Source organism: Hyaena hyaena, unplaced genomic scaffold (genome assembly GCF_003009895.1).
Source record: "Hyaena hyaena isolate Hyena2069 unplaced genomic scaffold, ASM300989v1 scaffold_789, whole genome shotgun sequence".
In the NCBI taxonomy this organism is placed as follows: domain Eukaryota; kingdom Metazoa; phylum Chordata; class Mammalia; order Carnivora; family Hyaenidae; genus Hyaena; species Hyaena hyaena.
This window is the reverse complement of record NW_024081422.1, coordinates 867,839-882,170: the sequence shown is the minus strand read 5'-3', so window position 1 is coordinate 882,170 and position 14,332 is coordinate 867,839. Positions and strand designations below refer to the sequence as shown.

General features: G+C 34.6%; 1 protein-coding gene across 1 annotated transcript in view; it reads right to left on the bottom strand.

Annotated features, from left to right (window-relative positions):
• Positions 1 to 14,332, bottom strand: part of TASP1 (taspase 1) — a 114,272-nt gene that overhangs the window by 31,235 nt on the left and 68,705 nt on the right. Inside the window, exon 8 of the mRNA XM_039219107.1 lies at positions 338 to 444. Within this exon, the coding sequence (XP_039075038.1) occupies positions 338 to 444 (107 nt within the window). The remainder of the gene's footprint in view (positions 1 to 337; positions 445 to 14,332) is intronic.

The following is a 14,332-nucleotide window of genomic DNA, read 5'->3' as shown; positions in this document are numbered from 1 at the left end:
TGATCTCGCGGTTCGTGGGTTTGAGCCCCGCGTCGGGCTCTGTGCTGACTGCCAGCTCAGAGCCTGGAGCCTGTTTCAGATTCTGTGTCTCCCTCTCTCTCTGACCCTCCCCTGCTCGCGCTGTCTCTCTCTCTCTCTCTCCTAGAAAAAAAAAAAAAATTTATAAAAAAAAAAAAACTTTAAAAAAAATTTTTAAAAATTAAAAAAAAATAAAGTATATATGTGGCATGCATTGTATTTCTACTGAAAAGTACTATTCTAAAGCTTATATGTCTAAATGCAGATTATAGATACCATTATGATACAGTAATGATTAATGTTTCAAACAGCTCCTGACCTTTTCACTTGATTGTCTTCTTTTCTTTAGTTGAATGAAATCTGTTTCCACCCTTTCTGCCAGCTCTAGTTTCCTCTTGTTTCTTTTAAATGCAGCTAAACTGAATCCTATAAAAGAAACATTAAAAATAACATTTCAGAAACATTAGGGCAATGGGGTAATGAGATATCCTGAAGAGCCTTCTCAGAATAAAATCCTTAAGAATGGTGAATAAAGTGTTTTAAATGTTTTCCAATGTACACTGAAATGGTAGGAGAATAAAAGAAATAATCTTGGAAAATGGTTAAACCCTTACGAAAAAGGTCAAATACAGAAAGACAAGAAGAGTCCTGAAGGTAGATGGTACCCAGAGGTATCAGCTAATGCATGCTACTACCAACTTTGGTTTTGAAGGTCTCTGTGCATAAATGACGAGATGAAATCTGGGACAATGCAGCATGAGAAAACATCTCAGGATTTCTGACCAAAAAAAAAAGTAAGGAATCTCAAAGAGTAATATGCACAGTGAAAGGGAAAATGAGAAAAGGCCATTATACACAAAGAAACAGGAAACTTGCAAGTCTCAGCTGTGGCTATGTATGTAAAGGGGGAAAAGTCTCACTAGAAAATTCATGACCAAACAATACACTGACAAGTTTAGAGGAGAATTCATATTATCTGTGTAGTCTGAAAACACATACGCACGCACACACGATCTTGATGTTGCAGTGCTTCAAAAACTCGTCAAACACAAATGCACAGTCTCTGGAAAAACACACCTTAACTTACCAGACCTAAGAAAATTCCCAGGTTCCAATTAACATGAGCCCTTAGTTTTAAAAAAAAAATTATTTTTCACAAAATATATGAGAAATGAACCACCAAAAATAAAATAATAAAAGTCAGCCAAATAAGGGGCACCTGGGTGGCTCGGTCAGTTGAGTGTCCAACTCTTGATTTCAGCTCAGGTCACAATCCCAAGGTCATGGGATGGAGCACCACGTTGGGCTCCACATTCAGCATGGAGCCTACTTAGGATTCTCTCACTCCCCTCTGACCCTCATCCCCCCTCAAATGCTCTCTCTCTCTAAAATAAAAAAATAATATTTTTCTAAGTAAGCATAATTTAACCTACAAAGCCTCAGACAATGGAATAAGGAGATACAGAATATAAAACATGTTTAAGCTCACAGAAATTTTAAAAAAGATGTTGAAAATACAGAGGACAAAAAAAAAAAAAAAAATGATACACTGACCAGGCAGACTTAAAGAAGAACAAATAGAGCTTCTAAAAACAAAAAGTAAAAAATTTTAAACTTAACAGATAGATTTCAACAGCCAGTTAGATTCAGCTGATAAAAGAGAAATTATTATGGGGGTGCCTGACTGGCTCAGTTGTTATAGAATACAACTCTTTATCTCAAGGTTTTAAGGCCAAGCCCCACATTGGGTGTAGAGATTGATTAAAAATAAAATATTTTTTTTAAATATAGTAATTATGAACTAGAATATAATGCTGAAGAGATTATCAAAGTTTTCTGGTAATGACAGATTTAAATTATTCAGAGTAATTCTCTACTTAGTTTACTAAAAATGTTGGATAAAATATGGAAACAAATCACCTTAAAAACATTTTTAAAACCTTATAAAAAGCTAAATTCTGGGGGTAAACTGAGGCCTAATGCTATTATTATGGCACTATGAGCATTTGCCACCATGAGCACACAGGCTCTGAGCCTGGAGCCTGCTTCGGATTATGTCTCCCTCTCTCTCTGTTCCTTCCCCCTTGTGCTCTGTCTCTCTCACTCTCTGTCTCAAAAATAAATACACATTGAAAAAATTTTTAAAAAGAAAGAAAAGAAAAATCTAAAAACAGCAAGAGGGATAACAGGTTACCTTCAAATAAGCAGAAGTTAAAATGACAGCAGCCTCTCAACAACAAAAATGGAAGACTTGAGACAGTGGACTGATTACCTGCAATGTGCTAAAAAGAAATATCTGCTGATATGGAACACTATATTCAGTGAAAATATCCTTCAAAAATTAAAGTGAAATAAAAATAGCTTCAGATAAACAAGAATGAGCAAATTCATTACCATCAAGACCTGTAGTAATCAAAATACTAAAGGGTGCTCTTCAGAAACTGAGAAAATAATACAAAGTGAAAGATGAAAGACCAAAAAAAGGTAGAGGGGATTAAGTGCAAAGGAAAAAGCAAATAGGCAAATCTAAATGAAAACTGTTATAAAACAATAATGTCTCCCACTGTTTTAAATGCATACTGAGTTTAAAATATAAACACAAACATTGGGAAAGCATTAAATGTTGTTCATTCGAGTATTCTAGGGTTCTTGCATTGTCTGAGAAGTAGTAAAAAGTACCATTTTCTAACAGACTTTCCTAAGTCAAGTATGTATGTTGAAATCTCTAAGTTAATTCAAAGAGAATGGTAAAAGAAGGTAACAGAAACATATTAATGAAAAAGAAAAGATAATGATGGAAAATAATACTAAAGGCAAGAAATGAGATATAGAAGGAGACACAGACCAAGAGGGACAAATAAGAAGCAAAGACTAAAGAGTAGATTCAAATCTAATATATGAGTAATTAAGTTAAATGTAATTGGACTAAATGCACCAATTAAAGTACAAAGATCACACACACAAAAATTGTTTAACATATATGTGTTGCTTCCAGGAGAAGGCATTATCTTAAACATAAGAATACACAGAAAAATTAAAAACAAAAAGATAGAAAAAGATATGCACACTAACACTAACCAAAGGAAGCTATTACAGTTACTTTATTTTTATATCAAATAAGTAGATTTCAAGGCAGTAAGCATTACTAGATACAGAGTGCCATTTCGTTAAAATAAAAAGGTCAACTCTGTGGGTAGCTCAACTAGGTCAATATAAAGGTCAAGTGGGTGGCTCAGTTGGTTAAGCATCCAACTTTGGCTCAGGTCATGATCTCACAGTTTGTGATTTAGAACCCCCCATCCAGCTCTCTGCTGATAGCTCAGAGCCTGGAGCCTGCTTTGCATTCTGTGTCTCCCTCTCTCTCTCTCTGCCTCTCCCATACTCACTGTCTTTCTCTCTCTCTCAAAAATAAATGAACATTAAAAAAAATTTTAAGTCAACTAGCCAAACTCTTTTATGGGGCTGCTAACACATGCAAGCAAATCATGCAACTACAGTAAAAGAAAAAAAATTAAGTTCTTTCATAATATAGTATGTAACAAATATAAGAAATAGGGAGTTGAACATTTTAAAAAACCAACATAGTTCATTAGACTAAAAATTAATGTCCTCTTAATAAACAAAAATAAATACTAAACTCAATTACAATTTTTTAAATGTTGCAAAATAAAACTCCCTAAATATGACCTATCACTAAATTTTCAATCAAATGTATTATACTTAAGTATGTCCAATATCATCACTTTCATTAAACTATACTAATGATCCTGTGTCACTACAAATGGGAAGGAAAAAAGTATAAAGATTCAAAAGAAAGAAACAAAACTATCATTCACAAATGACATGATTATGAATTCAGGAATCAAGAATCTACAGATAAATCATAAGGATTAATAGAGTTTAGTAAGGCAGCTATATAAATATATGTGTATATGCATATATACACATATGAACATATATACAAATACACATATATGAAATACAATTATATTCACTGGCAACAACCATTTTGAAAAATACTTTGGCATCATCTGGTAAAGATAAAGATAGGCAGACACTATGATCCAGTAATTCTGCTATAGTGCATGTATTTAGAGAAAGCCAACTGACACAGAATGTATGTAGAAGAAAACTTGTAAGTTTGTTATAACTCCAACATAACTGTCTACCTACAGAAGGTATATCTACAATAGTTCACAATAAATAGGTTTTAAAAGCAAAATGGAGAAAGATTTGTGGAACCAACCAAAATTACAAAATATCCAATAATAAACCAATCATGAAGTCTGAAAACAATACTCTAGTAATGACACAGAAATGAGCTAAAAAAAAAAAAGTTAATGGAGCTACCTATCAAATCCAGAAACAAATTCATATATATTCTATTTGAGAAAAACAATGGTATTTCATGCCAGTAGGAAATGAATATGTTATTCAATAAGCTGTTTGGGGGGGAAAATTAGATTCCTACCTCACTACACATAAAAATGAAATCTTAAAATATTAATAATTTAAACACATATTTTTAAATGCCCAAAAAAGTTAAACCATTAAACAGCAATATAGGCAAAAATAAGTTTTTTGAGAGATTTGATTTTTTTTAGTTTAATAGTTTTAATTTTAAAATAGAAGATATCCTATAAAATATTATCAAAGCCAGGATCTGTTAAAACAATGGTTGACTGATATAATCACATAAAATTTAAAATGTCTATATGGCAAAAGATATCATGTGCAAAAGTAATAATAAATAACATATTTAAACTTCTAAAGTATATGCAAATAGCTATTGAGACAGGATTAATATCCTTAAATCAGAATGATATAATACAAAATTAATAAAATGGAGTTTGAAAGAAGACGGCCCAGTAGGAAGTGCCAGGAATCTATCTCCCTACCTACACAATAGTTGGCCTGCTAAAATCTAACGCAAGTGTTATGGACCTCTGGAGTCAATTTAAGGTGGTAAGGTTCAAAGGAAGGCTTGAAGTAAATTGTGTTTGGTTGGGGCCAATTTCAGCTCTTACAGAAATCTACCCATTCCCCATCCCCATCCCTTTGGCACACAACCATGCACGTATTGAGAACAGATGGCACACGGCTTGTGAGAGCCAGGTTGGACAATAAAAACCCTGCCCTTCGAATCCTGGAATCTGTGCTCCTGGTGTCTTCTTGCTGGTACTGGTCACAAGGTGCAGAAGCAGAAGCAGGCAGCTACGGTACAGTGACCTCCCCCTCCAGCTGAACTGACTTCCAAGGAATGTAAAAGACTCATCTTTTTTCTCCACCTTCTACTTATCTCTTTTTCCCCTTTTGGGAGACATTTAAGGAGATATATAAATGGCCCATAAGCACATGAAAAATACTGAACATCATAACCATTAAGGAATATAAAATAAAATATCACAATGAGATACCACCTCACACCCATTAGAATAATTATTATTTAAAGAAAATAAATAGGTAGCAAATGTTGGTGAGGATGTGGAGAAACTGGAACCCTTGTGCACTATTAGTGGAAATTTAAAATGGCGTAGCCACTATGGAAAAAAGTATAGTGATCCTCCCAAAAACTGAAAATAGGATTACCATAAAATCTAGCAATTGCACTTCTTAGTACTCAAAAGTATTGAAAGCAGGGATTCTAACAGATATTTGTACACTTGTGTTCATACCAGCAAAATAAACAGTGTCCAAAGGTTGGCAGAAACCCAAGTATCCATCAACAGGTAAGCGGATAAACAAACTGTGATGTTTGTGTGTATATCATGTGCATATACATATACATATATGGAATTCCATATATATGTATGTATGTATGTGTATATGCACATGAGGTACACACAAATTCCACATACATGTATGTATTCCACATATATGGAATATTTTTTGACCCTAAAAAGAAATTGGCAGGTGCTACAACATGGATGAACTTTGAGGACATCATGTTAAATGAAATAAGCCAGTCATAAAAGGACAAATAACGTACGGTTCCACTATATGAGGTACCTACAGTAGTCAAATTCATAAAGATAGAAATCAGATGTTTGCTAGAAGCTAAGTGGAGGGGAACAGAGAATTACTGTTTAATGAGTACAGTTTTCAGTCTGGCAAGATAAAAAGAGTTCTATAGAAGGATGGTAGTGCACAAAAATGTATACTAAAAGCCACTTAACTGTACTATTAAAAAATGTTTAAGATGACAAATTTAATGTTATGTGTATTTTGCCAAAATATTCAAAAAGAATTATAGAAAAAAATGTACACAAATGTTTATAGCAGCATTAATTATAACAGCCCCAAACTGGACATAATCCTGATGTCTTTCAATGGGTAAATGATTAAACAGTGGTATATCCATATCATGGACTACTTAGCAATAAAATGAAGCAAGCTATTAAAAAATACAACCACCTGGATGAATCTCCAAAGAATTATTCTGAATTATTAAAAAGCCAGTTCTCAAAAGGTTACATACTGTATGACATCACTTTATAACATTCTTGAAATAGCAAAATTATACTAATGGAGAATAGATTAGTGGCTGCCAAAGGTTAAGGAAGGCATGGAGGTGAGTAGGTTTGACTATAAAAAAGGCAACCTGAGAAACTCTTGTAAACATGGAAGTGTTCTGTATCTTGACTAAATCAACATCAAAATCCCAAACGTGATACTGCACTGTAGTTTCACAAGATTATTACCATTAGAGGAAACTAAGCAAAAGGTATGGGGATCTCTCTATTTTAACTCTTACAACTGCATGTGAATTTATAATTACTTAAAAATAAAAAATGTAAAACTGCATAACTGGTCATATTAAAGACTGAAATACTAATATGTCACATACCAGTTATAATAAAACTCTAAAATTAGTACATAAAATGCTTTATCAATCATGTTGTCTTTCAAAGTATCCTACTCAAAGGCAGAAAAACTCTAAGAACACAACACAGCCAATAGGGAAAAAAAGGATTCCTATGGCAGAATCATGCCATAAATTGATAGGACAGAATAATGTCTCCAATCTACTCTTTACTTAATTTAAACATGTACCTCAGGTGCAATCAAAGCATAAAACAGCTAAAAATTAAGGAATAGATGGTAGCAACTTTGTAGCACAAACTATTTAAGGCCGGTCTTTACCAAGAGACAACAAAACTACTTTCAATTTCAACTTTAATGAATCTTCTGGAAGAACTTCAAAAACATATAGAAGCTTGGGGTACCTGGGTGGCTCAGTGGGTTAAAAATCTGACTCAGGCTCAGGTCATGATCTCACAGTTCGTGAATTCGAGCTCTGCATCAGGCTCTGTGCTGACACCTCAGAGCCTGGAGTCTGCTTCAGATTCTGGGTCTCCATCTCTCTCTGCCCCTCTCCTGCTGGCTCTCTGTCTCTCTCTCTCAAAAATAAATAAATTTTTAATAAATAAATAAACACATAGAGAAGCTTTATCTCAGACACTGTTAAAATTGAATGTACATTGAAATTACCTGTAAAACTTTTAAAATGTCAGGTGCATGGGTGCCAGATCCACAATAGCTGGTTTTGGGTGCAGCCAGGGCTTCAGACTTTTTCAAAGCTCTCCAGGGATTCTAATGTGCAGTCAAAGTTGAAAAACACTGCTCTAATGGTTACACCTAACTCTAGATAGAATCAATCACCAAAATCACAAGTCAGCTCTGAAGAGCTAGACTGATTAAATTCTGAAGAAGTTCCATCACCAGGATCATTTTCATATCCAACATATTAACAATAGTAACAGTGATATTAATAGTTAACATTTGAATGTTTCTCAGAAACTGGAATAGGAATTCTTTGTACATTATCTCAAGTAAACACAGCCTCTCCATGAGAAACGTTTCTTGGAGGTAACTTGCCCGTGGTCACACAAAGATATATGTCTCTAAAGCCTATGCTCTGAGCTACTTTGTGATCAATAATGGCAGCAACTTTACAAAGACAGACTTCTCAAAAGTAGACAAAGAGTAAAAGCTCATAGGCAAGGAATCTGGCAATAGCCAGCATAATGGTAAATGTACATTCTGAGTCCGCAAATCTACTTCCAACTAGATAAATAAAACACACATGTACAAGAATATTTGTGAAATCATCAACATTAATGGCAAAACCTAGGAACAACCTGAATGTCTGTCAATAAGGAAACAGCTAAAAAAGTATGGTAAATGCTATGCAGTTTAAAAATTAATTGATCTATATATATCAACATGGATAGATTTCAAAATATATTTGGCTGACTGATAAAAAACATAAGTATCATATGATATTGCTTCTCTAAAAACATACTAAAAATACTATAGAGTATTTATCTTAAAGAAACAAAAAGAATAATACTATATATTTCAGTATTTCTGTTGACACAGAAAGAAGCAAATCAACTAGTAAATGTGCCTGTGGGAGTGGAAAGGAGAGGCTGGGACTGGGAATGGGGAAGGTAGAATGCTCTAATTTTTAAAAAATTATGTAGAATTTTTAAAAATTTATGTAGAATGCTCTAATTTTTTTTAAAAAAGGAAACATACTTCTTTTTTTAAAAAAAAGGTATCATAGGGGGGCCTGGGTGGCTCAGTCGGTTGGGTGTCTGATTTCAGCTCAGGTCATGACCTTGTGGTCCGTGAGTTCAAGCCTGGCATCAGGCTCTGTAGTGACAGCTCAGAGCCAGGAGCCTGCTTCTGATTCTGTGTCTCCCACCCTCACTGTCCCTCCCCACCTCATGCTCTATCTCTCTCTCTCAAAATGAATAAATGTTAAAAAAAAATTTTTAATGGAATCATTTAAAAAGGTGCAATTAAAAAGTAACAAATATAGAGTTTAAGTAACCAACTCCCTTTTACAATGTGAAATGTTTTATCTGTTAATTTATGTTACATTTGTTATTTATATTATATCTGTTAATAGTACACATTTACAAAGCATAGGTTCCAGCTCCTGGTAATGGAGTCATTTATATGAGATTAACCCACAGACCAATAACAATTATAACCTCTGGTCAGAATTTTTTTAATTAAAAAAAAAAAAGCTATTTGAAGGATAGTGACCAAAACCTAGCAGAAACAAGAGAGGATTCAACCACTGAAAGAAAAGAAACACACTGGGTGACATCCGCATTCATGCAGCTTTCCCTACAAGGTACTACAGTCGAAACTACAGAGGCACAGCAAATAGATCTCAAAGAGAAAACTACATTCTTGCCAGGTGGAGTTGACGGTGTTTGGCACTATTGAAGCAGCTGGAAATTGAGGGAGGAATCCTGGAAAGAAGAAAGCCACACACACAGAGAAAGGGAAGCCCCCAAATTCATGTAAACATCCCTTCAAATTCTTGAATGATCCCTTAACTGTTTATTATAAGATGCAAGATTCCATAGAGCTTAGTGAGGAAAACAACAGATGAAAAGCTGAGAGATTTTGACAAAGACTCGCTGTAGGACAAAGTTTAAAGCTTGAGACTTTTGAGTAAAACCCTAGAAAGCCCATATCTTAGGAAGAAAGACCACAAGGAGTGATATAATAATATACTTATGTTTTTCATCAATCAGCAAAATATATTTTTGAAATCTAGAGTTAAGAACAAAACTGAAATAGACTCACTTTCACAAAGACTAAAACCAGACTGTAACAAAATCAAGGTAATCTACACATGATTTTACTGCTAAAACAAAACCCAACATCATTCAAAGGAAGATAATATAATCATAGTCTCTACAACATATCATTATAATGCCCAAGTTGCAATAAAAAAAAAAAAATGAGACACACAACTAAACAAAAAAAGTGATAAGTCAAGAGGGGAAAAAAAACCTACTGATAGAAATTGACCTATCAGTGACCAATATTTCAGAATTAGGGATCAATGATTTTAAAATAGCGATAAACAGGGGCACTTGGGTGGCTCAGTCAGTTAAGAATCTGGCTTGATTTTGGCTCAGACCACCATCTCATGGTTCATAGGTTTGAGTTCTACACTGGGCTCTGCTGTGACAGTGTGGAGCCTGCTTGGGATTCTCTCTCTCCCTTTCTCTCTGCTCCTCCTCCACTCGTGCCCACGTGCATTCACACACCTGCTTGCTCGCTCTCTCTCTCAAAAAAATAAACATTTTTAAAAATAAATAAATAAAATAACAATAAACATGTTAACAATGGGTATAATAAGTGAAGATAAAGGGAATTTCAAGAGAAATATAGAAGTCTTATAAAAATGGAAACTTTAGAACTGAAAACAACAGTATTTTACACTGCAAAAAAAAAATCACTATATAAGATTTATATCAAATTGGACACTGCAGAAGAAAGACTGGTGAACTTGAAGACAATTCAACAGAAATCATACAAATGAAGTATAAGAGTTAATTTTATGTGTCTACCTTCCTGGGCCACAGAGTATGCAGATATTTGGTCTAACAGTATTCTGAGTGTATCTGAGGATGTGTTTGATGAGGATGAGATTAACATTTAAACTGGCAGACTGAGTAAAGCAGATTGCCCTCCCTAATATAGCTGGACCTTATTCCAATCAGTCAAAAAGCCTTTGTAAAACTAAAAGGCAAACTCTCTCCTAAATAAAAGAGAATCCTTTTTGCCTGACTGCCTTCAAACTGCAACACTTTCCTGCCTCTACACTTGAACTAAAACAATGGCTCTTCCTTGGTCTCGAGCCTGCCAGGCTTCAGAATGGAAGTGCACAGCTAGTTCTTGTGGTTCGTAGGCCTTTGGACATGGATTGTAACTACACCACTGGTTCTCCTGGGTCTCCAGCTTGCTGACTGACCCTGAAGATCTTGGGACTTGTCAGCCTCTATAATTGTGTTAACTATAAAAGCCAATAATAAATCTGATATATCAATCGATCTCCTATTGCTTCTGTTTCGGTAGAGAATCCTGACTAGTAAAGAAAGCACAAAGGGAAAGAAAAAAAAAAAAACAGCTAAAAAATGAGAGCTTCAATATGTGACAGTATCAACTCTTTTCATGTAAGTAGAAATGAAGTCCCAGAAACAAATGAAGAAGACTATAGAGCAGGAAAAAAATCTAAATAAATATTGTCCCAAAGGTTCCCTAATTTGATTAAAATCATTAACCACAGATTCAGCAGGCACAGTAAAAACCAGGCACAAAGAAACCACACCTAGGTATATCATGGTTAAACTTTTGAAAATCAAAGACAAAAAACTTTTTTAAAAAATTCTTAAAAGCAGAGAAAAAGAACAATATTCTGATTCATGCTGCAAACATGGAAGAACCTTGAAAATGTTACAGTAAGTGAAATAAGGCAGACACAAAAAAGACAAACACTGTATGATTCACACTTACAGGAGTCAGCCAGACAGGCAAAGTCATAGAGAATGACTTCGCAGACTGTAGGTTATCTGGGCCTGGAGAGAGCAGGGAATGGATATTTTTTGTTTAGCAGATACAGGGTTTCTGTTTGGGATGATAAAAAAAAAGCTATGGAAATACAGAGTGGCTATATAAGACGGAATATATTTGGTACCACTAAATTACACACTTAAACTCTGTTAATATAGTAAATTTTATGTTACATTTTTTTTTAATATTTTTTATTTATTTCTAGGAGAGAGAGAGAGAGACAGCGTGAGCAGGGGAGGGTCAGAGAGAGAGGGGGTCACAGACTGAAACAGGCTCGAGGCTCTGAGCTGGCAGTCAGCACAGAGCCCGACGCGGGGCTCGAACCCACGAACCGCGAGATCATGACCTAAGTGAAAGTCGGACGCTTAACCGACTAAGCCACCCAGGCGCCCCTATGTTACATTTTTTAACCACAATTTAATAAAAGGAAAAAGAGTGCCAAAAGATAAAAAAAAATGACAACTTAGGAGTCCATATCCAATAAGAAATATTTTCAAAGTAAAGGCAAAATAAGGATTTTTCAGATAATAAAAGCTGACAGCATTTTTCATCACAACACCTACTGCATTATCAGAAATGCTTGTGCTAGATGAAGGGAATAATACCAGATAGAAATTCACATCTACATAAAAGAATGAAATATTAAGTATGTGAGAAACTATGTAAAAGATTATTTTAGAATAAACTGAGAAAGACATTCTGAAAACGTTGGAACACTGAGAAGGGATAAAAACCTACCAGTTATGCCCCCCGCCCCCCCACCAACACAAAAGGTAGTCAAGGTTAAAACACATCATTAATTACCACGTATAGAAGCTAATTTTTACTGAAGAATAGACAAGTACCTAATATAGGACAGCATTAAAAAAATTTTAATCTAAATAATAATTATAATTTCTCCCTCTAAATTTACCATAGGTCAATACCATTTTTGTAAAAATACATATATAATATTATATATATATACATGTATGTGTGGATATAACCACATAACTTTCAAATGCCTTATTTATTCAGAGAATATTTCTTGTTGGTTGGTTATATAAGAAACTTATGGCATAAGACAAATATATTTTTTTTCTTATCTTGAGAATACTAATATATTAGTCAAAAATTTTTTGTCATCCTGCAAAATATCTAGTAATTGTGATTTTATAACATCTTTTTATATAAATGCTCTGAAGTAAAACTGGCAAACTGAACACATAAATGAGTTCATTTCCACACCCTACTAAAACCTTACCAAAAAGAAACTGAAGGGAGAAAAAGACTGACATACACAGGAATGATGATAAAAAGGGCAGTGTCAACACAATTTCAAAAACAGAAAGCAAATGGACAAACAGTTACTAATTGAGTAGAAGAAGATGAATCCAGACACCTGGTAGCCAAGACATCACAACGTAAGCTAATCTCTTCCAAAGTAAACAAATTCCTGCCAGAGAAACACTACAAGAGCTCAGAATAAAACGCACCCGGTATTTCTGAAAGCCAGGTTGGAACTAAAAGTAGGAGAACTGGTGGAAAGTGTCAGTAAGAAACATGTAGATGCTAAAACCCCTCCTTATGCTTGCATAAAATTATGAGGTTGACTGAACCATATGGACCCCAAATTAGTGGACATCCAGCACAAGTGGGAACAGGTATCATCAAGGGCTCTACATAAAAGTTCTACATCAGGGTTCTACATAGAAGTCTGAAGAAGGAAAGGTGACACCTCCAGCCCCTGCCTTTGTTCTGCACAATACTGGCTATAGTCCTGTCAGACCTGGGAAAACTTCCCTCTCACTAAACCAAAAGAAAAACATAGATACATCTGGTTTTGTTGGGAGAATACCTGGAAATTTCCCCCAACAAAAAAGCTTGATGACACCACCCCTCTTGAGGTCAACCAGGCCTGTCATCAAACACAAAGCTTCCAAATGGCTTTCAAGTACCATATTCACAAATATGAAAACAGCAAGGGGTCACTAGATAGTTGGAAAAATTTGCTAACATGAAACAAACAAAAAGAGGAAGCAGAAACAGTAGATAACCAATTTTAAACCATAATATCCTAAGATATGAGCAAAAATATTGAGCTCATGAAATAAGAACCGTGCACTACATTTTGAAAGTATTAGTTACTGTGGTACCTGGCTGGCTTAGTTGGTAGAGCATGCAACTCTTGATCTGGGAGTTGCGGGTTCAAGCCTCACATTGGGCCTAGAGCTTACTTTAAAAAAAAAAAAAAGGATTAGTCACAGATGAATCTTTAGTAATTAGGACAATAAAATCCAAAATTATAAATTCATCAGAAGTAAAAGGTTTAGGAGACAAAAGACATTTCTGAGACCATAGAACAAAAAAGATTTCAAAAAGGAGAAAAAAATCAATTTTGAAAAAATTACAAGGGATTGGAGCACAAGATCCAACATCCAATTCATAGAAATTAGAAAAATAAAATAGAGGAAAGATAAGGGAAGATATTAATAAACCATTTTTTAAATTTCCCCCCAAAATAAAGCACATGAATTTCCAGATTAAAAGTACTCAGTATGAGTGCCAGGCATACTGAATAAAAAAAGACCCATTCCAAGATGTTTCATTATGATAATAAGAACATAGGAATTAAGGCTTCCTTCCAAAGATGAAAAATATACCACAAAGAACTGGGAATCAAAATGCATAATAGAAAGACTGGAAACTATTTCTTCAAAACCTAGGGAAAACAATTTCTAATCTGGCATATACCAAATAATGGAATAAAATGAAAGAGAAACAAATGAGATTCAGGAATCGGAGAATTTGATATTTGAGAGACAAAATGGGAATCCAAAATGATGGTGAGGTAAAGACCAGGGATGACAATCACTCAGCAGGCCATTCTAAACTTGAAGGCGCCAGGTGGCATATCTCCAAGGAAACACAGAATGGAGCTACCAATTGA